A 21,889-nucleotide genomic window follows, 5' to 3' on the forward strand; every position below is an offset into this window, starting at 1 on the left:
TCATTTCTGATGAGCATCACCTCACACGACTACGACTCCACATGTAAGATTTAACCCCGGGACAGGGAGTCATTTCTGCTCACATGTCACACAGACACGACGGTCAGCTTCACACACACACACACACACACACACACACAAGTGGTGGACTCAAGCTGGACACGCATAAGACAAATACTTGGAGCAATAGCCAACAGCACACTGCATGTGTCAATCATTCGGATATTAAGGATGTTCCATGAAGATCAATTTTGTACGTTATATTTTGTACAATATGCATTGCTCAGGCCTTAATATGGACAATTTCAAAGGCGGTTTTCTCAGTGTCTGTACGCAGATATTCAAACATCTCGGTCAGGTACTGAGCCTAACCATGCACCTGTGGAAAGCTTATTCATTCAGCACCAAAACACCACCGACGGGCTGGCTTCACGTCTGCGGTGCGCTGAATGAGAAAGCGGAGTCCCGTAGTGATAAGAAGTCGTGATCGACCCCCTGCTGCTGAGGGGAGGACGTCAGGTGCGTCCGGAGCGGGACGGAAAGAGCCCGGGCTCTAGGGCCCAGCGCGCGGCGCTCGGTCAGGAGTCAGCGGAGAGGAATGGATGCGCAGCCACAATGCGGCTGTAGGAAGTGGAGCTGGGTAGAGGCGCGCCATGCGTCCAGTAATAGGCGCGCAACGCACGAGCGACTGCCTTTATCCAGAACACCCCCTTTTTTATACAGGCGAGCGCGCTTACGCTCAGTTAGCGGGGGAAAGGGCTACACCCCGCTGAAGGCTGGCGGTAAGTGGGGCGTCCGCATGGCGTCATCGCCGTGAAGTCATCGGTAGAGCACCTCCTCTTTGACGTCGCGCCGAAATGATGTATGAGAGCGCGAGCCGTGCGCGCTCGTTAAACACGGAACCGGCGGGTGAAAACAACAGCGCCTCGTGCTCGCTCAGATACCCCCCCTCACCATCATGCCCTTGAGCAAGTTACCTAAGGCAGGTTGTCTGAGGGAGGAGTCTTTACTATAAGGTTTCATTCGTGCCGTTTGTCTTAGTTCAGTATTATTAAGGTTTAAAGTATCCGTTAAGAGGACATTTAATCTCAAATATGACAATTTGCTAAAAAAAACTCACTCTCAAGCCATCCAAGATGTAGATGACTGTCCACGTGAACAGATTTGGAGAAATGTAGTAGTACATTGCCTGCTTATAAATGGATCAGTGCAGTGAATGGGTGCCGTCAGTCATAAAGAAACATCACTATAATCCACTTCAGGACTCCAGTCCAGATTAGTATTAAGACAGTTTTTCAATAGCCCTGTTGTGGATTGTGATGTTTTGGACTCTTATTCTGGCGGTACCCATTGGTTGCAGAGGATCTATTGGCGATCAAGTGATGTAATGCTAAATTTGGACTGAAACTATGGTAAATGCTGGCCATTTTCATTATTGGGGGAAACTGTCAATTTAACTGTTCAGCAGAGAAAATGAAAAGGTAAGCATAGAGTAGTTTATTAGAAATGTATAGACAAAATCGAAAGCTTTTTTTCTTTTGAAAACATTGATAGGAGTCAACCAGCAATATGCACAAACATAGCCCTGTCTAGCACCTAATTTCGATTAGTGCAAACTTATTTGGTCTCTTCGTTTTAGATTTGACTGGAAACATCTTTTACATTTGAAGACATCAAATATCATACTGCAGTCACAATATGAAATACATGAATGGTCCAATACCAAATACAGTGCCGATATAGACTTCGGGGAAAATCGATCATTTGGGAGAGAGTCAAATATCAACATCCAACAAATGTGGTACCACCTAAAGAAACATGAACAAAAGTACTGTATGTTAGGGCAGTCAATCTTATGTCTAATAACTGGAGCAGCTCACACTTCCCAAGATCCAGAATTATTCTTATGCTTTGATCACAAGATTAGCAAGACACAAACTCTCTCCACCTCCGCAAAGTTTCACTTTTCGTTTTAATTTCAATGCCTTACAATAAAAAAAAAAAGAAACTTTCCATCACATCTATTGCTTTTTCGGTTGAAAAAAATTACGAATACAGTGCAGTTTTTCCCAAACAGTTTAAGTATACAGGATTTTAGTACAGATTAAAACAAAACAAAAACAAAAAAAAGCCAGGACTGGTCATAAGGAGAGGGACGACAAAGCTCTGTACAACAATATGCATATAACTCCCAACAGAGGTTTATGACGATCTTCTGGAGTGCAGCCACTGAGACAGAGGTGATGCTTACGAACTCAACGGTCTCACTGAATCCAGCGTTGCTCTTTCAGATCAAGTAGCGTTTAGGTGACAGCTTCCTTGTTTCATTATGTCAGCCCCCTCTCCTCCTCTGTCTGTCCACAACGAGCCCGTCGCTTACTCGAGATCTGGCATTTCTGGAGGAAATCAACAACAAAAGTATGAAAGTGTGGCATCTATGTGATTCATATGGATTGCTTATTGTCTGTAAATACTTTTTGGCTTATATATATTAATTTAACATCTTTTGCAAATTTATGAAGGAAAAAAAAAAAGAGAATTCCATTGCATAAGTATTCATACCCTGATCGGGGACAATTGAAACTTAGTTCAGGAGCATTCATATTGCTTGCAGATGTTACTACACTTAGGGTGAAGTGAACATGTGAAAAGTCAACTAAATGGGTATGATTTGGAAAGGCACAGGCGTCTTGAAAGGTCTATGCATAATCAGAGCAAAAACCATACATTAAGGTGAATAGAAACTGTCTGAAGAACTGAGAAACAGGTTTATACCAAGCCACAGATCTGTGGAAGAGTTAAACTAATTCTGCTTCACTGAAGGGTCACAGAAGCATGTAGTCTTTGTAAATCTTAATGGAAGAAGTTTGATCCTTGATCTAGCCTCCTGACCAAACTGTGGAAGTGATGGAGAAGGGCTTTAGTTAGAGGAGTGACCAAGAACCTGACGGTCACTCTAGAAGAGCTTCATCTACAGAAGAACAGAAGATCACCGCAACACTTCATCTATTTGGGCTTTATGGCAGTGTGATAAGACTCAATCCTCTCCTCAGTTAAGACACATGAAAACACACTTGGAATTTGCAAAAAAGCACCTAAAGGATCCTCAGGTTCTGACACATAAGAGTCTCTGGTCTGATGAACCTCGATTCTAAGCATCATGTTTGAAGGAAACCAGTTCTGCTCATCACCTGCAGAGTACCATCTCAAAAGTGAAGTGTGCTGGAGACAGCCTCATGCTGTGGGGAGGTTTTTCAGCCGCGGGGACTGAGAGACTCATCAGAGTAGAAGGAACACTCAGTAAAATATAGAGATACTTTTAAAGGAAACCCAGTCCAGAAACTCAGACTGGGCAGAGGGTTCACCTTCCAACAGGACAATGACCCTAAACACAGCAAGAGTGGCTTATAGACAACTCTTTCAAAGTCCTTGAGTGGTCCAGACACAGAGTGGGATTGAATCCAAACAAATATTCCTGGAGAAACCTCAACATGTGCATCTGCCCCCATCCAACCTGACCGAGCTTGAGAAAAGAAGAGTGGCAGATCATTGACAAAGCGCTGATGAGCAAAGCCCATCAAACAAAAAAGACTTGAGAATGTAAAGATACTTCAGCTAAATATTCAGTTTAGGGTATAAATATAAATACTTATTTATGTTTTTCAATTTACAGAGAAGTTTTTTTGCTGTACAGTTATGGTGTAAAATAGTAATCGCTCTGAACGTACAAGCTAGAAAAAGGAAAACTTACTTTCATCATCACTATCAGCTGATTCCTGAAGAAAAAAAATCAACAGTGAGCATCATTACACTAAATTAGTGATATGCTTTATCTAGATACCTTTTAGTTTAAAGATGTACTGTGCAATGAAAAGGATCAATTCAGAGATGCAGCTGTCGTTTTTTTAGACTAACCACAGTAAACACTTTTCTAAATTCATCTCCTTTAAGACAATTTCCAGTTAAAAACATCTCCTGTCCCATCCCTTATAAAAACAGCATCTGATTGGACGCGACCTTCCCTAAACTAACCCAATTATAGTGGGATTCCTTAAAGTGACGACCAATCATTCAGACAATCCAACTAGTAAAACAACTAGTTCATTACAAACAAGTGGTTTTACATGTCATTCCTTTTTAGCCAAAACTTAAATGTCATTCCCATTTATTTTTCCCCCCCTCAGTGGAACAGAAAATATAATATTTTAAAGAACGTTTGTTCATACGATGTTGTTTTGGTCAGAACAAAGACATTGGACCGACTGAACTTTTACTGTCTGATAAAGGAATGGAATGACTTGAGACTGAGTGGAAGATTGGGAGGATTTATCCCATTAAACTAAACGCAATTATACATTTGAAGAAACACAAATCTTACATCATCTGCTCCATCTAGGTCAGGTAAATCATCTTCTCCTCCCATGTTGCCCATCATCTAAAACCAACAAGATGAAGCAAGTCAGTACACCACACCAACTGCAGACATATTCTTCACAAAATTCCCATAATAACAGGCAATACTGCCGGGAGGGTGAATTAGAGCTATTTTTTAAACGACTTTCTAATGTACTAACCTCTGAAAAGCGGTCGTAGTTGGACAAATCTTCATCTGAATCATCCTCCCAGTCTTTCCAGTTATTGAAGTCAACACTAAGCCAGTTCAGCTGTAGACGAAATTCAAGTGAGACAAACAGAATACACGTATATCAAGTTTGATCAGTCAACAGCGCCAGTACACTGCCAAACAACTAACGATGCCACAAACCAGTGCTAGGTTCACAATTAGATTTTAAAACCCAGGAGAATGTGCTTTTGTTACTATAAGACTTGCTCAGCAAGATTGTCTTCGGAAAGCTGGCCATGGAAGACACACTCTTGTGGCAGCACTGAGAATGCAGTGTGTGTCATGTAACAATAATGCACTAAATAGCACTTAAGTATGTACTTATCTAGAGGCATATTTTCATAAAGGCATTCTGACATAGTCCTTAAAAAAAACATTAATTGCAAATAATGCAGTGGCAGTAAATCCGGAACCAGACTTGCCTTTGCTTTGTCTTTTGTTAACCTGGGCCAGGATTTCCCCGCCTCCACTTTCCGTAAACAGCACAAGATCGACCGGTCTGTACGTCTGTGTTTGGACCCCTGAGAACACAAAGTAAAACATTACACAAAACGTGCTCGTCCCCCCGGGAGTCATCTGAAACGGCGCGCTGAACTCACATCTTGATCGATGGATTCAAAAAGGTCAATTTCATTTGAGTACTTCAGGTTATCCGCCCCACTGAGGCAGCTGAAAGAGAGCAGAAGACGGCGGACATGGAATCTCAGGAAATGACAATAAAACGCTTTCTGTTTTACGTAGGTGGCTGAACGTACAGCAACGTACCTGAAACCAAATTTGGACTTGTCAAAATTTACGTTCACATCCTTGCTGTCCTCCACCAAAAACTCAATGAAGACGAAGTCCCGTCTGTCGTACCACTTAGCAGTTGCTGGATGCCTGATAAGGGAAATTTAAGTATTTTATTCAAGGTTAAAAAAGTGTCGCTTATGTGCAATCTACACACTGTATAATATAGTCAAACATTTGGTGTAAGATTTTTGGTAACACTTTATTTTAGAGTAACTCCTATTAACTGCTTATTACTACAGTATTAGCCATTTATTAGTGCTAATTAAGCACATATTAATGCCTTATTCTACATCCCTAATCCTACCCAATACCTAAACTTATCTACCACACTATTAATAAGCAGCTAATTAAGAATTTATTGAGGGAAATGTTATAAGTTAACAGGTGTTACCTCTTCTAGTGTTACCTTTAAAAAAAAAATAAAAATATTCACAAATAACACATTAAACTGATCAAAAGTGACATATATATATATATATATATATATATATATATATATATGTACTTATATATATATATATATATATATATATATATATATAAATATCAAATAAATGCTGTGCTTTTGAACTTAAAAATTAAGTCTATCATGATTTCCACAGAAATACGAAACAGTAGAACGGTTTTCGTCATTGAGAAATGTTTCTTGATCTTTAAATCAGCACAGACAGATTTCTGAAAGATCATGTGACACTGAAGTCTCAGTAATCATGCTGAAAATTCAGCTTTGCGTCACTGCTACTAATTACATTTCAGCATACATCCACGTTATTTTAAAATGAAAACATTTCCCTCTGTTTTGTGTTTTATCATCAAATAAACGCTTTCTTAGTGAGAAACCTGCGAGGTCTGAATGGCGCTGACAGATCGACATTTTTGTATAAATATTTCTTTCTATAAAGTCCTCAGAAAATAATCTGGCAGACATTCTCTTGCTGTATTTACATTGCATTTCTGATCTAACAAAAAAAAAAAAAAAAAAAAAAAAACACGTTTGGTGAACATAAGAGACCATTACAGATTGCAAATATTTTATCAATAAATCTGTTTCACGTGGTAATCTGTAATATTCCTGGTAAAACATCTACTGTTCACCTATCAGCACTGTCCAATAAAATCCTCAAATGCTAATTTAAATATTGGGCATCAAACTGTTTCCCCCACAAAAGCTACTAAATGAGGAGAGGCAAAGAAAACTCAACGCACTCAACAAATGAAGTGCAGGAAGAGCAGGTGGCGTGGACATCTGTGACACACCACTTCAACCTGCTGCCTGTGTTCCTGCTCCTGCACTAAAAGAGGTGTATCAGATTGCCCATGCTGTCCTGAGTGACTCACCACTTCACTCTCAAACCAGTTAACTTAACAACAGAGCGATTTCAATGAACACATCTATTCAATTCCATCCTCAGAAATAAATTAAATCCTGATACTGTCCAAATTAATTACCTAACGAGAAATGCCACCAGGGCGCAACCCCCTTCTTTAATCAAGATAATATGATCACGTGATTTCTTGATAATGACATTCTGAGTCCTAGGAATGCATGTTATTATTATTATTATTATTACTATAAAACTAGCCCCTACATTTAAAATCGCTGTCTTTCGATGAGAGGTGTAGACGCGATCTCTGTCGTCTTAAAGCGATGTGTGTGTGTGTGTGTGTGTGTTATCGTAACTTGTTCGTTCATTCATTCATTCGCTCTGGCCCTGAAGCACGTGCGGGACGCGCGCTTATTCTCGCGCTCCATTCAACCACAAAAGACGCCGATAAACTCCGTCACGTTCACGACGCTTCGAGCGAGTTCGTCGATACTAACAAAAACACAACCGTACGGATATCTGCGCGTTTATGAACGGACCTCGCAGGGAAAAAAGAAGGGAAGTTAACATGCTAACACCGGTGAGCTGGTACAGGCTAACTGTAACGAGCTAACTTAGCTTCACTCCGTACGCATTTCAACAAACAGTAGAGCTTTCTGTACGTAACACTGTTGGATCTCGCGTTTAATAAATCTGCCGATATTTCCTCCACGTTGCCGGATAGTTTCGCGCCTAGGAGCGGAGTGGACGGGTCGTGCAGAAGTAGCTAGCGCTGGCTAGCGATAAGCTTCACAGTCTACTCAGTCATTCGGTAACGCTACTGGTTTCAGCGGCGGGCTGTATTTCGCAAACATCGGAGCAGATATCTCCCCCAGGAAGCGCAGACTTACATGGCTTCGGCGGCTCTCTGTGTGTCTGACCGGAGTTTCTGGTATGTTCTCCCGGGGTTTGACTCCGTTCTGGTGTGACTGGAGCGCGGTGGGCGGAGCCTCAAACCACGCCCCTCCGGCCGCGGGACTTTTCTAGAGCTTCCGTTTGAACCCTTGACACAAAGTCCTCATGCTTCACGCTTCCTCCTCAACATGTTTGTCTATTAATAAAAGTACAATTTTATTTTTGTGCGTTTATGTTATTAAATACATTTTTACCCATGAACAAAGGTTTTCGGGCACACTTCCAGCATTAACATTTTCTGTATTAGACTACTTCTTAAATCTTTTTCTCAGATGGTTTCACACGGACTTTAACTTGTAATAACAAATGAAGAATATTAGATTTTGTTTATTTGTTTATGAAGTTGATGATTCCGTTGATGAGGTTTAGCTTGCTTTCTTCAACCTAACAGGGATTTGTGTGTTTAGAAATATTTTGGTTTTCACAAAAAAAAAAAAAATCACATTTCACAGAAAACACATGTATGATTTAATTTTAGTTTATCTCATTTATTCGTTTATTTTTTTATACACTTTGTATGCATCAAACAAAAATGTATTATGTATGCATAATGCATTTTTGTTTGATGCATACAAAGTGTATAAAAAATAAACGAATATTGTTGGATTTACTTCACTTACTAAAATCAGTCTCATTCAGAAATACTTTCACAAATAATTACAAAGAAATGGGAAGCATGGTTTAAACAGACCAGACTGGCCTTATTGTATTAATGTTTTGAATAAAAATGTTTTTCTGCATTTAAAATGAAATGAAGGTTGAGGATACATTATTAAATCTATCTATCTATCTATATATATATATAGACAGAGAGAGAGAGAGAGAGAGAGAGAGAGAGAGAGAGAGAGAGAGAGAGATTTACAAGGAAATGCTATTTTAAACCATACTTCCCACTTCTTTGTAATTAAAAAATCTTTAGGTAGAATGATAAAGTAAATCCAACCCTATCTTTTCAGTTTAAGATACAAGTGCATAAATACATACATAATACATGTTTGTATGGTGGTGCATATACTATATATATATGTATATATATATATATATATATATATATATATATATATATATATATATATATATATATATATATATATATATATATATATATATATATATATATATATATATATATATATATATATATATATATAGTAGGTAGGTACAGTAGGTACTTTTCAGCATTTGTATATGATAAAAATGTGGCAAAATGTAGCTAAAGTAATTTTTTTTAAGCACCCTGCTCTTATTTTGAAATGACTCATTGACTCCTTGCAGCTTAGCGCCGTTTGCTTCGCGACGAAGATTTAGGTCACTGACAGCTGACTATAAACGGAGCGCTTACTTTCTGTCTTCGTTCATAGAGGACTCGTGTATTGTATGGGTGTTATCCACCTGTAATGTGTATGACTGGGGAGATTTGATCGCCCGCTGGATTACAGCAGCGCTGTCCTGAAGCTGGACACATTCCTGCGCGGACCCTGATCCCCTCGCGCGTCTGGAGCGCGCGCCTCGGAGCTGGGATGTCACTCCAGGTCTGCTCCGACGAGAGGTGAGATCCGCGCGATGCTCGCGGAGCGCTGATTCAGGAGATGGGCGAGTACGAGTACGAGGACCGTCTGCGGGGGCTCGAGGAGGAGTCCCGTCACTTCCCCCCTCCGCCGCGACACCCGGGCGGCCGCGAGCGAGTGCACATCCAGAAGAGCAGCGTCTGCTCCAGGGCGTACTTCGTGGTGGTCATGGCCTTCTTCCATCTCTACATAATAAACATCATAGCGCTGCTGCTCTATGTGCACTATAACACGGGGTCTGGGGAGCAGGACGTGCCCCTGGAGAAGAGCGCCGGCGCCCCTCGAGCCACGCCTGCGGAGCACCAGACCCCGTCCCCGGCAAGCCTGAGCCCCGAGCTCTCCTTCCGTCTGCCGCGCCTCGAGGGCATTCGGGTACATGCTCTATTCTGATTGTAACATATATGAGAAAGATGGGTGTGCTTTTTTTCTTAATAAATAAAAATAAATAAATATATATTGTGACGGGAGGAGCCAACGACAGACACAGTGGGCGTGGCGTCAGACCTTGGAGAGGCTTTTTATTAACAATATATATATATATATATATATATATATATATATATATATATATATATATATATATATATATATATATATATATATATATACATACAAAATAAGGTGTCCAGGGGGAAAAGTGTCCAAAAAAGGGTGAACTGGTGTCCTCGTCGTGCTCCAGGGGGAAGGGTCCAGGTAAGGGGCGGAGTCCAGCGGCTTCTCTAGCGGCGGGCCGAGCTCCTTCACGCACCCTTCCTGGACCCACGAGGACACCCAGCGTGCATGCGGGGAAGAGACCGGTCTCTCGAGGAGAGGCGCGCTCGGTATTTAACGGCGGCGGTAACGAGGCTTAATTCACTCCCGGTGTGCCACCAATACCACGCCCCTCCTCTCGGACACGCCCACTCCCGTCGGGAGCCTGGTGAAGGGCGGGGTGATGATGACAATAAAGGGGAGGGGCAGCCGACTCGTCATATATATATATATATATATATATATTTATATATCACCTCTCATCACGTTTTTATTTAAAACATTAATATAGTGAGACTGGAAGAAATCAATAAATTTTTTATTATATGTATCCCAATGGGGCATACTCTTTCAGTTTAGTATTTATTAAGATTTTAAATTAGCAATATTATATATATAAGTCTATTTTTTTTTTATTTAAACTCTAAAGCTATATCAATGTAGCTTTGAATACATTTCAGATTTTGTTTTATACATTTTTAAACCACAACATTACAACTTATTTTATTTAACCTTTTATTATTTACACTTTTCATTTTCCAAGTATCTTATTATTCAAGTTATTTATTATTGGGACCTCAAACAAGAAAGGAAGCAATCCAAAAGCGAGAGACAGAGCTATTTATATTACTTTAATATTTTCCCGTCGTTATTCCATGGCTCAAGGGAGTCTTTTGATGGAGTACTGCTGCTGTGTTTCTGTGTGTGTGATCCAGTGGATGTCATATGTTTTCTGCTCAGGTTGGACATGTTCAAAGAGTCTCTCTGGTTCCTGACCGGACCCATAACATGCGCACGCTCAGCTTGAAGCCGCTGCTGTTTGGTGAGTTTCCAAGTTCAGCTCTGGACATTCATTTTTATGCAAGTTCACAGCGTCGGTCACGGGTGCAAAAGTGACCCCGAGATTTATGGCAGAAAATGGACACGCAGGCTCTCGTTTCGGAAAAAAAAAACTTTAATATCTTAAGATTTAAAAAATATAGTGCAAGGCTCTTCTACTATTTACAACATTATGAACACTCTGAGGTATGTTTTCTGGAGCTCTACCCTCTACACCGATGGCTTCTCCACTTGCGCGCCGCCTGGTTGAGGTGCCGCTGGCGTTTTCCCCAGCTGAACGCTTTGGTGACCAGCAGCCTCTTGCCCGTCACAGTGCCCGTCAGCAGAAAGGTCCCCCCGTCAGGATGGTTGCGGGTCAGGTTGCCCACGCAGGTGGCGTCCCTCTCCAGCCACAGTGACAGACGACTCCTCATTTCCCCTCCCAGCAGCGGGCCGTGCTTTAGGACCTCCAGCCGAGAGCCCAGGGAGAACATGGTCAGGACAGAGCTGCTGGAGTTCAGCTTAGATAGACGCACTTTAACCACTAGCAGAGAGAGAGAGAGAAAGAGAAACGCCTGAGCAGGGAGTTTCAGCTTTAAACGGATTTTTAAAAATGATCTTTCGCAATAAAGTTGTTGTCTTGAGCCTCAAGCCGTTTCATTTCGACGTTAGCTGATTTCGTTGGTCTGAATGTAAGCGCGAATTAGCTTTTCGCCGCTAGGTGCTGCTTTCGGTGCAGAAAAACCATCCGTTTCCCCGGTAACGCTGCACTCAAAGCAGCGCTGAGCTCACAAACACCGCTTACAGGCACGATGACCTTAAAAGGAGAGCGACCGATCGACCAATCGCTGCAGTTTACGGCTCGCACACACCAGACGAATATTACATTTTCTGCTGTTCATACCCAAGTGATATTCAGGCGTTAAACGTCCCGATGTGTTCGGAAAAATAAATCGCTTGGGGGTCTTTGAACAATAAGGTAAAAATAAATGTATATTGTGAGACAATGAAAGTGTTTTTGAGCCAGCATGCATGTCAGCATGGTGTTGGGAGATTCTTACCAAAGTCACTTTTACAGAAGAGCTCGAGCAGGTCTTTGGACGACGTGGCCTCCTCCAGCTCACAGTCCGTGCAGCTCGCTCGCGGCACCACTGAAACCCGCCGCAGAAATCAGTTTGACAGAGAGCACCCAGCACAGGTTTAGAAAAAAAATGCGTACGTGAAGAAAAAAAAAAACAGGAAGGTCTGCGTTTACCTCGGCCGTCGTTGCCGGTGCCGTTTTGCATGTGTGCCACGGAGGAAATGCACATTAGGTGGTCTTTGGGAAACTGGTCGCATTGTAGTATTCTAGGCCAGGGGTAGCCGTAGCAGCTCATGATGGGGGCGCAGCTGTCCCGGACCGAAACACACAGACTCCTGCATGGAGAAATGATCCTGAAGGGCCAAAGCCAGGAGACACAATTACAGTTCTCTCACCGCTAGGTTTTGTTTTTACTTTCAGTTAAAACAGGTTTTGTAATTATGTTTGGAAATTATTGGTCAGAGTGAAAAACATGGGGAAAAAAAGCGGTATTTGTGGATTATTCTGGCAGCATTCACTCAAAAACGTTATCATCATCATATATTGTATTGGATGTTGATTTAAATTTGAATAATTCTTGATTTTCGATGTGGTTACACCATCGGTAAGTTTCAGTCCAGTGCAATAATGTTAACTACCAACTAGAAAGTACATTTATGCGTGGGTCACAGTGACCTCAACAAGAGGATTAAAAAGAGGATTCATTGCAGATGATTTTCGCTTCCATTAATCATACGCATTTGCATGATAATGGCATCGTTACAAATGCTGTGCAAGCCAGAAGCGGGTCTGCCGCTAGTCTTACCTTTCGAGGCACACAGGGGCGAAGAGTGAGCAGAGGAAAATGCGGGCGTGCGGGTGGCACTCTCGGGCGAGGAGCGGCAGCCAGCTGGTGCTCTGCTGCACCGCTTCAGCTGGAGATTCGTGTCCCAGCAAGTTGGGCATCCGCATGCTGCTGTAGCCCAGACCCTGGCACAGGGCCATGTTGCTGGGGATGGGCACACAGCGAGAGGATCCCTGGTGTTCCCAGAGTCCGCTGGGCACGGCGGCGATGCCAGGGCCAAGCAGGAGCAGCAGCAGAGCAGACGCTGTCAGCATCGTAGTCCAGAGAGGGCTGGGGTAAGGTAGTGTCAGGCCAAATCAGTGATAGGTGCATTTATACACCACTGCCTGAGGCCCATCTGGGAGAGGGCGGGACTCTGCTGGGCGTGAGACTGGATTGGTCGGGGAGGGTGTGTATGTGTGACTGTGTGTGTGAGAGAGGTGCTGATTCTTCCGTTTCTCTGCTGGAGATGATGAACTGTGAGCTCCGCTTTGCCACACTTCCTTCTCCTCTCTTCTTTTCTTAAGGAGTGTGGTTATGATAATGTAACACAACAGATTTCCCGTGAGTCGGAGGAGGTGTTCACACGCTAGAGTGAGAAATAGAATTTTAACAAGTTAATATGTTTTTAAAAATTACAACATAATGCACTTTTACACACACACAAACACACACGCACACACACACACATATATATATATATATATATATATATATATATATATATATATATATATATATATATATATATATATATATATATATATATATTAGACATGAGATGGATAAACAAATACATTTCTATATGGATAGATACACTTATAGATATATTTCTAGATAGATAAATAAAATCTTTCTAGATAGATACTAGATACATTTATATATAGCTACATACATTTCTAAAAATATATAAATATAAATGGATAGATACATTTCTAGATAGAAAGATGGATGTTGGGTAGATTCATGGATAGATAAACTGACAGATGGTGAGATTATTAAGTGAAGGAATAAACCGCAAGATAGATGTTTAGAAATATAAATTGGCAGATAGCTTGCGAGAAATTGTGCAGATGAACATATAGATAGACTGACGCATAGATGGGTGTTAGATAGCTAGATGACAGCTTATTTATGTAACTGGATGGATAGGTGGGTGGATAGACACAGCTGCATAGACAGACGGCTGGGCAGAAGTGTCACGGTTATGGACAGATAGATAAGTGGATGTGTTTACTGTACGAGAAGTAGTTTTGGGAACGATCGGCCGCTGAAAGTGTAAAGCTCTAGGAAGGCCTGTCTGTGACAGAGGTGTGTGAAAGGAAGTGTGTAAGTGTGAGAGGGCTGAGCGGCGTCTGTGCGTGTGTGTGATGCTCAGGAGTTTTTCTTCCCCTGCTGGGAGCACTACACAATGTCTACCCCAAAAATGGCCCTCACTTCCTGTCCACTTCATTCCCAGGACCCCTTTCTTTCCCCTCGTCCCGTCTAACGAATTAGAGAGACCGCACCTCTTCGCAGGCAAACCATGCGGAAGAGCTTTATGAGGAGCCCACGTCTCGGCTCATGTATACGTTTATGCGTTGTCTGCATGTGAATGACACAGTGACGGATAGCGCTGAAACCTATATACAGCGATCTAAATCACTGAGCACTCTCACCCATTCCAGAGAAACAATGGCCCCCGCCAGAACACATTAATGGCACAGTCTCATTAACACTCTCAATGGGTCAGGCAATACCATGAGTCTCAAAGAGGGGGATGGGCTCAAATTTATTATATTTGCCAACTTAACAGCCTCTGCTCTGATCTTAGCTATTTCAAAATGTGTCCATTACCCATGTGGTTAAACGTACTAGTCAAACCCACTCATTCTTTGTTATTATTATTATTATTATTTTTAAATTATTGGTTAAAAGTTTTGTGTAGTGAACCAAAACAAAGAATATTTCTGTTGTTTGTATTCGTATTTTTTTTTTCAATTGCATATTAAAATGTATAAAAAGTGTTTATATATAAATTTAATTTAATAATATAATTTAATAATATAATTTAATTGCATATTAAAGTTTGTAATAAAATGCATTTTTGCGAATATAAAAAATAACAAATTGCATATTCATATTTATAAAAATGTCATTTTGCAAATAGTTTAAAAACATTTTATTCGCATATAATTAGCTTATTTGGGTTTTATCAAATAATATTTCTAAAAAAAACACCTTCGAATAATAATTATAAGTTGCTGATATAAAACGTTTTCCTGCTTTGTAGATATATTCTTTGTAAATATATTTCTATTTACATTTGTCTACAAAACAAATTTCAAACATTTAAGCATAAAACTTTCAAATCTTAAAGAGAACAGGAGGAGTAAGAGTTTTAGTAAATGAAGCCCAAACGTCTGTGGCCTGTTGCATAAACTGATTAGACTAGTTTCTAGCTTTCTTTAAGGCTGTTTGTTACTCAAGTCAGTTACATAAAACAGAAGATTGGTCTAATTTGATTCTAAAGATTACCCTCAGCTAGCTGCTAGTAGGTTAAACTAGTACTTAAGGTAAACAGTCTTAACGCAGTAGCCGTGTGTGTGCGACTGGACTCGGATTTGCTACTGCTCTTCTTTTTCTTCGCTTCCGACTTCTGTATCTTCACACTCACCTGGGAATGATGGCTCTCACCAAATGAGAATTGATTACATTAACACCCGTTTGCGGTGTCTGTTGATTGGCCTGCATAGTGCGAGTGTGATCCTTTAATCCTGCAGTCTAATCTCATAATGTTCTCCCCTCGTTGACGTTCTCCCTGTCTGCCTCTCACAGACACTTACTGCTACAATAGATCAAACGCACATACTCTGAACCCACCGCAGCTTTTAAGACTCTCTTATCACATTGTTAGGAGGTGTGCTGGGACCTTCAGCTGATACCCGCAACTGTTAAGAGAGGAGACCATAAACAACGCCCCGGCGATCGCATAGCTTACCATCCTATTATCACGGAGGAATATTTACCATGTTAATCTGCAGTAAAAGCATTCGTAAAGGTTATTATAGCAGCCTTTTGAACGCCAGCGTGTGTAGAATGCAGTATGGAGACTGACACCGGCTTGTTGACGTGTTTTTAGAGATCCCAGGGTTCCTGAGCGCGGAGGAGAGCAGCGTGGTGATGCAGCTGGCCCAGCTCAAGGGTCTGACCCACAGCTCTCTCTTCACGGCCCCGGACACGGACGGCCAGGAGGAGCAGCTCACGCAAGACGAGCTCTTCAGCCTGCTCGACCTCAACCAGGACGGCCTTCTGCAGAGAGAGGAGGTCAGACACGCTCGTCCTACTAACCCCCGACGCAGTTCAGACCCGTGTGAGCTGCGCTGGGAACGGGAACGATTTCAGTCGTAACGAACGCATTTCTGCCATGTAGAAAACGCGGAATCCGGTCGTAAAGATTTAATTCAGTGCGTAACCTTGAGGTTTTGGACGGAAGAAAAAGTAGGTCAGGACACTTGGATCAAAACGAGATGTGGACTAGTGTCTGTGAATAACAGGCGGCAAAAATACTTATATGAAGCGTGATTTTAATAATAAAAAAAAAAATAAAATCGGATATGCTTTTGCTTATTAATATTTAATGAAACCTTTAAAATGGAATTCAGAGGAGCGAATAGAAAAGTTTGGTAAAGATCAATGATGGAATGAATTCATTAATTAATGAAATAGATTTTAATTTAGTTCATAAAAACAATATTGTACAAATGTGTCATTTCCCCAAATATCAGCATGTTAAAAATCAAATAGCACAAATATTATTATGATGATTGTCTTTTGGCCATTCTAGCCCCTACTTATTCTATTCTATTCTATTCTATTCCACCTACTGGGGGTTTTGTGTGATATTTATTTAGGTTTAAAGTCCCAGAAAAAATACAGAGATAATGTTTCTTCAGTTTTTCACACCCTGCTTTCACTGCATATGTATATTTATTTCTGCCAAAAACACAACAGCTTTTAGTTCTTCGCTGACAGTCAAATAACTCGTTTGTTGTTCCACGGAAGAAAATAATGCAGTTTGGAAGCGAACATAGAGACAGAAACAGTAATAAAGCGAATATTCCCATGATTTAAAGCATCTGTTCTGACGCAGATATTGAGTCTGTCCCATTCAACTGATGGGTCTTGGCTGAGCTCATACAATTTACGGAAAATCCACACCGGGCTTGAGACCAACCCTTCTGGTAAGTGAAGTGTGTGTGTGTGTGTGTGTGTGTGTGTGTGTGTGTGTGAGAGAGAGAGAGAGAGTGGTGGGCCTGACACAATGACACAACATGCAGTGTTTTCTAGCAGCTTCCGGATGGATCCTATCGTCGTTCATTAAAGTCTCATTAATACGGGGTTTACGCACACACACACACATCCGGTCGCATACGGTCTTTCTGAGGTAGCGTCCCCTCTTCCGGTCCCCCTGCTCTATTGTCTGGAGAGCGTCCCGCTGTGGTTCGGTTCCGGAGGGGAAAGAGTGAAGACTCGCTGACCCGCGAATAAAGGAGAAAAATAGAGAAATGCTATTCTTGTTTTTCTCACCCTGTTCATTGTAATGCTGCCATCGACTGTACCGTATTACTGTGGCGAGGATTTAAACGCGCCCCTAAACCCAAATATTAAACCTTTGGATGCGACTTGTCTTGTGCGATATGTGATTTGTGCCACAGACCTCAAATCTTTCGGCTTTTGACGAATCCCAGAGATTTGCAACGAAGGAGGAGCCCATATATAGAAACCAGAATACCATAAAGACTTGTTGATGGGCTCATCTGACCCGGAAGGTCTGACCCTGAAGGAAAGCACTTAGAGAATGCTAGCAACCACCTAGAAATGCACTGAAAATATTCGCAACGTCTAGCAGCCACCCCACAATACACTGGCATTGTACCACGCTCATTTTTAAACGGTCAGATGGATGCATTGACGTTTTGAATGAGTTTTTAATCGCCGGGTGGAAGCCGTGTCTGATTCCGAGCGGTGTGTTTGCAGGAGTTCTGTCCCTGCAGGAGTTCAAGCTCGTCAGCGGTGGAGTGCTGCAGTACAGCGCCGCCGGTCAGGGTTTAGATGGACATGCCGAGGTCAGGCAGAGAAGCACACACACTCGACTTTACCTCGGAGAGGGCACACACCACCTGCTGAAGAGCATCAGAAACAGGTAAGGCTTGCTGATGGGCGGAGTTAAGCTCGGGGCTGCTAATCAGAGGGTTCCTGGTTTGATCCAGCACAAATCTGCTCTTCAGCGTAGCACGGAAAGAGATGCTTTATGCTGAAATTAAAGTACAGTCATTGTTCTCCTTCATATCACTCCAATCCTGTACAGCTGCTTCTCTGTCGTGGATCAATTTGATTTTGCTTTGGACTCTGTTACCTGTAGAACAGTTGAAACATTTTGGGCTGGGTTTACTTTACTTATTCCTTTCCTTTTTTTTTTTAATCGTATGGGCAAAACAGATAAACCATTTAGTTTTGTTCACTTTATTTTTGGTTTTGTTTTGGACTCCTCATTGACTTTCGTTGCATGGACAAAGAAGTTGTTGGAACATTTTGTTTTGTTCGTGTTTTCTTTTACTCTGATTTGCTGCGTTTTTATTTTATTTTGCTTGGTTTTGCTTTGTTGTTTTTTTGTTGGGTTCTCATTGATTTTTGTTTTGTGGACCATAAATTTAGAACATTTTAGGACTAGCTTAAAAGAATAGCTCACCCAAAAATGACTCATCCTCATGTAGTTGCAAACCTGTATGAATTAGTTTTTTCTGCCAAACACAAAGGAAGATATTTCGAAGGAAGTTTCTAACCAGGCTGTTTTGGGTCACCATTGACTTCCATAGTATTTTTTTTCCTACTATGGAAGTCAGTGGTGACCCAAAACAGCCTGGTTAGACAAGCTATTATGTTTTGTTTCTCCAGAGTGACACGTTTAACGCGACTGCCCTCCTCACTGGTCGATCTCAGCGAGCCAATGGAAGTGGTCCGTTACGAGCAGGGCGGCTACAGCCACGCCCACCACGACAGCAGCTCCACCAACCCTGACAGCAGCTGTGCCCACACGCATCTGGCAGCAAACAACTCCGCCTCCAAGCAGGTCGCATGCAGGTATAAAGCATGCGCAATCTGCTCGATTGGCGGTTTATTACGGTGTGATAAAAGCCTCTCCGTTTCGCAGGTATCTGACGCTCTTGCTGCATCTGAACTCGGCGGACGGAGGTGGAGAGACCAGCTTCCCTGTGGCTGACAACAGGACGTACGAGGAGGAGGTGAGCCATGTCCTGTTTCTATGACAACAGGGGGAGGTGAGCTCTGTTGCCATGGCGACCAGGCAGCAACAGGAAGAAGGTCTTGCATTATGATAGCTATCTTAGGAACTTGACGTTATTGCAGCTTCATTTGTGTGTGTGTGTGTGTGTGTGTGTGTGTGTGTGTCAGGTCTTGGGTGATCTCTCTCAGCAGTACTGTGATAAAGGTAATCTGAAGGTCAAACCTGTATCTGGAACCGCTCTGCTATGGTACAACCACCTCTCAGATGGCAATGGTGAGTTTCTCTTTCTCGTGTTCCTCCATTTCCTGTATTTGTGAAGTTACTTTTTGTAGTAATGCACTAAATTTTGAATAATTTCTTGCAATGTATTTCATAAAAAAAAGTAACTAGTCTGATTACGAGTGTTTTAAAATGTAACCAGTTACTACCCAGCTCTGATTGTTAGTGAAAATTCTGTCATTAATTACTGACCTTCGTGTCGTTCCCAACCCGTAAGACCTTCATCTTCAGAAAAAAGAAGAGCTATCTGACCCTCCATAGACAGCAACACAGCTGAAATGTTCAGAAAGGTAACGTTAGTAAATACATTAGTAAAACAGTTTTGCACAACTGTAATTCTCTCTATAATTCTCTAAACCGGTGAAAGACGTAGAAGAATGGTTAGTAAGTAGTTTTTTGTTTTCTTTGCGCGAACAAAAGTATTCTCGTAACGTCGCAAAAACCGATGTTGAGCCACTTATAGCTATGTCGTTTCAGTCGTGTAGCTGTCTATGGAGGGTCAGATAGCTCTCTGATTTCACCAAAAATAACTTTGTGTTCAGAAGATGAACGAAGGCCTTACGGGTTTGGAACGACACGAGGGCGAGTAATTAATGAGGCGAACGAGCCCTTTACTGAACTCACCACTGTTCGCGTTCTTGTCAGGCTGGGTTGGAGAGCTGGATGAATTCTCTCTTCACGGCGACTGCTTAGTCACCCGGGGCTTCAAATGGACAGGAAGTGTGTGGGTGAACATCGACCCTGACCAGCAGCAGCAGGAGCGCTACCAGCGCCTGGTCTCATGGCATCCAGACGGCCAAAGCAACACGCCCGAGCATGCAGACCTTCACCAAGACCTCTGAACCAGACGATCAGACAGCTGATCCACAATCAGTTTACGCCAACGTGAAGCCTCGCTTAGGAAAGTAAAAGCTGGTGAAGTAAGAGATCCCCGCTGCAGCAAGCTTTACCTTTATATAGCTGTCACCTCCTGCTCCGGTGACATATCATTTAATATTGATGAGTTCAGCAGGGAAATTGCTCTTTCAGTGACGGCTAAATGTTCACCGATACATAGTTGGCTGGTGTCGCACAACTTATTTATTCCCTATTTATGAGAAGTTTTATTCAAAGCGCCATATTTATTGAAGTTATTATTTATTTGTCTTATTGCTATATATTTAATTATTTATTAATATATATATATATATATATATATATATATATATATATAAAGTGTGGTGTGTGTGTGTGTGTGTGTATATATATATATATATATAGTCACATAATGTGTGTCTATCTCAGGTTTGGTTACACACAGATTGTCTTTTTCCATTATAATGCACTATTTCAAGCAAATAAATTCTCAGATATGTAAGTTAGGTTAATTAAGAAATAAATTCATACATAAGAGTGTCTGGGTAGTGTTTTCGATTAATTAAACCTCAATCACACACAACAGATTTCAGCTAGAAGCCAGCGCACGTGTGCTCACAAGAGGGCGTTGTTTTCACTTAACAAGGTCTCTATCTAACAAGGGCTCTGCTTATATACGTTTAGCAGCTCTTTCAAGTCAATAAATCTAGCTAGCGCCATACGGCTTGGGTCTAGTTTAGGTTAGTTGACAATGAGTATTATACTTTATATATATATAAACTTGCTAGCGTGTCTTTTGAGTTTTAAACTTTAACGGATTAGGACCGGCAGTGCTATTTTTACGTTAGAGAATTTGTGAGGTGCAATTATAGAAAAGGATTTCAGAATTTGCAAGTTCTGTTTTGACCGTTTGAACCGTGTCGTAATAGCCAACTAAACGTACATCTAAACAAAATGTGCCATCTAAATGTACTCACACACACTTCTCTGTGTGCTGGAGCAGCTGAGGGAACTCAGGAGAACAGCGTGTAAGCCATTATTGCAAAATATCCTTTAATACCCTCTGAATCTTGAGGCTTAGTACAGAGTCTATGGAATTTTGGGGCTTTTGGTGACTTACTAAACACAAGTAGTTTCTCACAGCTGTTTGGCTGTGCTTGTATTCGGAATGTTCTGTAGAAATTTGATGCCACTTTGTGAGTACCATTTGGGCTTGGCGACGGCAAACGACCTTTTATGTCCCTGGAAAAATGATGCAAACTGCTTTATTAGTATAGTAGGGTAAGACATCGGGTCTAAACGGGGCTATTTAAGTCTATTGTAACTACTAAATAAGTTAGAAACAGATGTCTTAAATGTGTTTTGGTGTCAAACTGGATCCTGAGTGTATTATGACAAGAAAACAAAACATTTACAAATTAACATTGATGGAGAAAATGGCAATAACGATACAAAAAACACCTGTAGTTTTAAAACTAAAAACTTTTAAAAGCTTTAGGAGGCTAATCAATACTTAAGCTTTTAATAGGTAACATGTGCTTTAAAATTACTTCAAATTATTTTAAAAAATAATTGCGAATGTTAAAGGGTCTTCACAAAGCCCGTGGTGTGTGTGGATGCACCGAACCAAAGATTTAAATCAATTAATTAATGCATAGTTGCATAACGTGCTGAAGGCCTGAAGGTAATCGGCCAACAGGAAGGTTAAGTCCAGGGAAGATCCGTTCAAGTCA

General features: G+C 41.4%; 3 protein-coding genes across 4 annotated transcripts; 1 reads left to right on the top strand and 2 right to left on the bottom strand.

The window, feature by feature from the left end:
* Positions 1-1,482: 1,482 nt before the first annotated feature.
* On the bottom strand, positions 1,483-7,793 carry ptges3b (prostaglandin E synthase 3b (cytosolic)). The gene is made up of 8 exons (XM_043225423.1): positions 7,632-7,793; positions 5,390-5,503; positions 5,224-5,293; positions 5,047-5,145; positions 4,575-4,664; positions 4,379-4,435; positions 3,752-3,776; positions 1,483-2,396 (listed from the first exon to the last, which is right to left on the bottom strand). Coding segments are annotated over exons 1-8 (477 nt in total). The 5' UTR covers positions 7,634-7,793; the 3' UTR covers positions 1,483-2,376.
* A 1,174-nt stretch (positions 7,794-8,967) lies between these two features.
* On the top strand, positions 8,968-20,696 carry p4htma (prolyl 4-hydroxylase, transmembrane a). The gene is made up of 9 exons (XM_043225129.1): positions 8,968-9,635; positions 10,755-10,836; positions 15,858-16,042; positions 16,869-16,959; positions 17,756-17,921; positions 18,674-18,859; positions 18,930-19,020; positions 19,190-19,295; positions 19,947-20,696. The coding sequence occupies exons 1-9, from the start codon at positions 9,285-9,287 to the stop codon at positions 20,141-20,143; spliced, it is 1,455 nt and encodes a 484-aa protein (XP_043081064.1). The 5' UTR covers positions 8,968-9,284; the 3' UTR covers positions 20,144-20,696.
* On the bottom strand, positions 10,855-13,407 carry LOC122328988 (secreted frizzled-related protein 5). 2 transcript variants are annotated; one of them, XM_043225131.1, is made up of 4 exons: positions 12,719-13,407; positions 12,088-12,266; positions 11,894-11,983; positions 10,855-11,376 (listed from the first exon to the last, which is right to left on the bottom strand). In XM_043225131.1, the coding sequence occupies exons 1-4, from the start codon at positions 13,009-13,011 to the stop codon at positions 11,057-11,059; spliced, it is 882 nt and encodes a 293-aa protein (XP_043081066.1). In that variant the 5' UTR covers positions 13,012-13,407; the 3' UTR covers positions 10,855-11,056. The 2 variants fall into 2 exon arrangements, with proteins under 2 accessions (XP_043081066.1, XP_043081065.1); XM_043225130.1 differs by having other exon boundaries at positions 11,243-12,266.
* Positions 20,697-21,889: the final 1,193 nt, after the last annotated feature.

This window comes from Puntigrus tetrazona, chromosome 23 (genome assembly GCF_018831695.1).
Source record: "Puntigrus tetrazona isolate hp1 chromosome 23, ASM1883169v1, whole genome shotgun sequence".
Classification (NCBI taxonomy): Eukaryota; Metazoa; Chordata; class Actinopteri; order Cypriniformes; family Cyprinidae; genus Puntigrus; species Puntigrus tetrazona.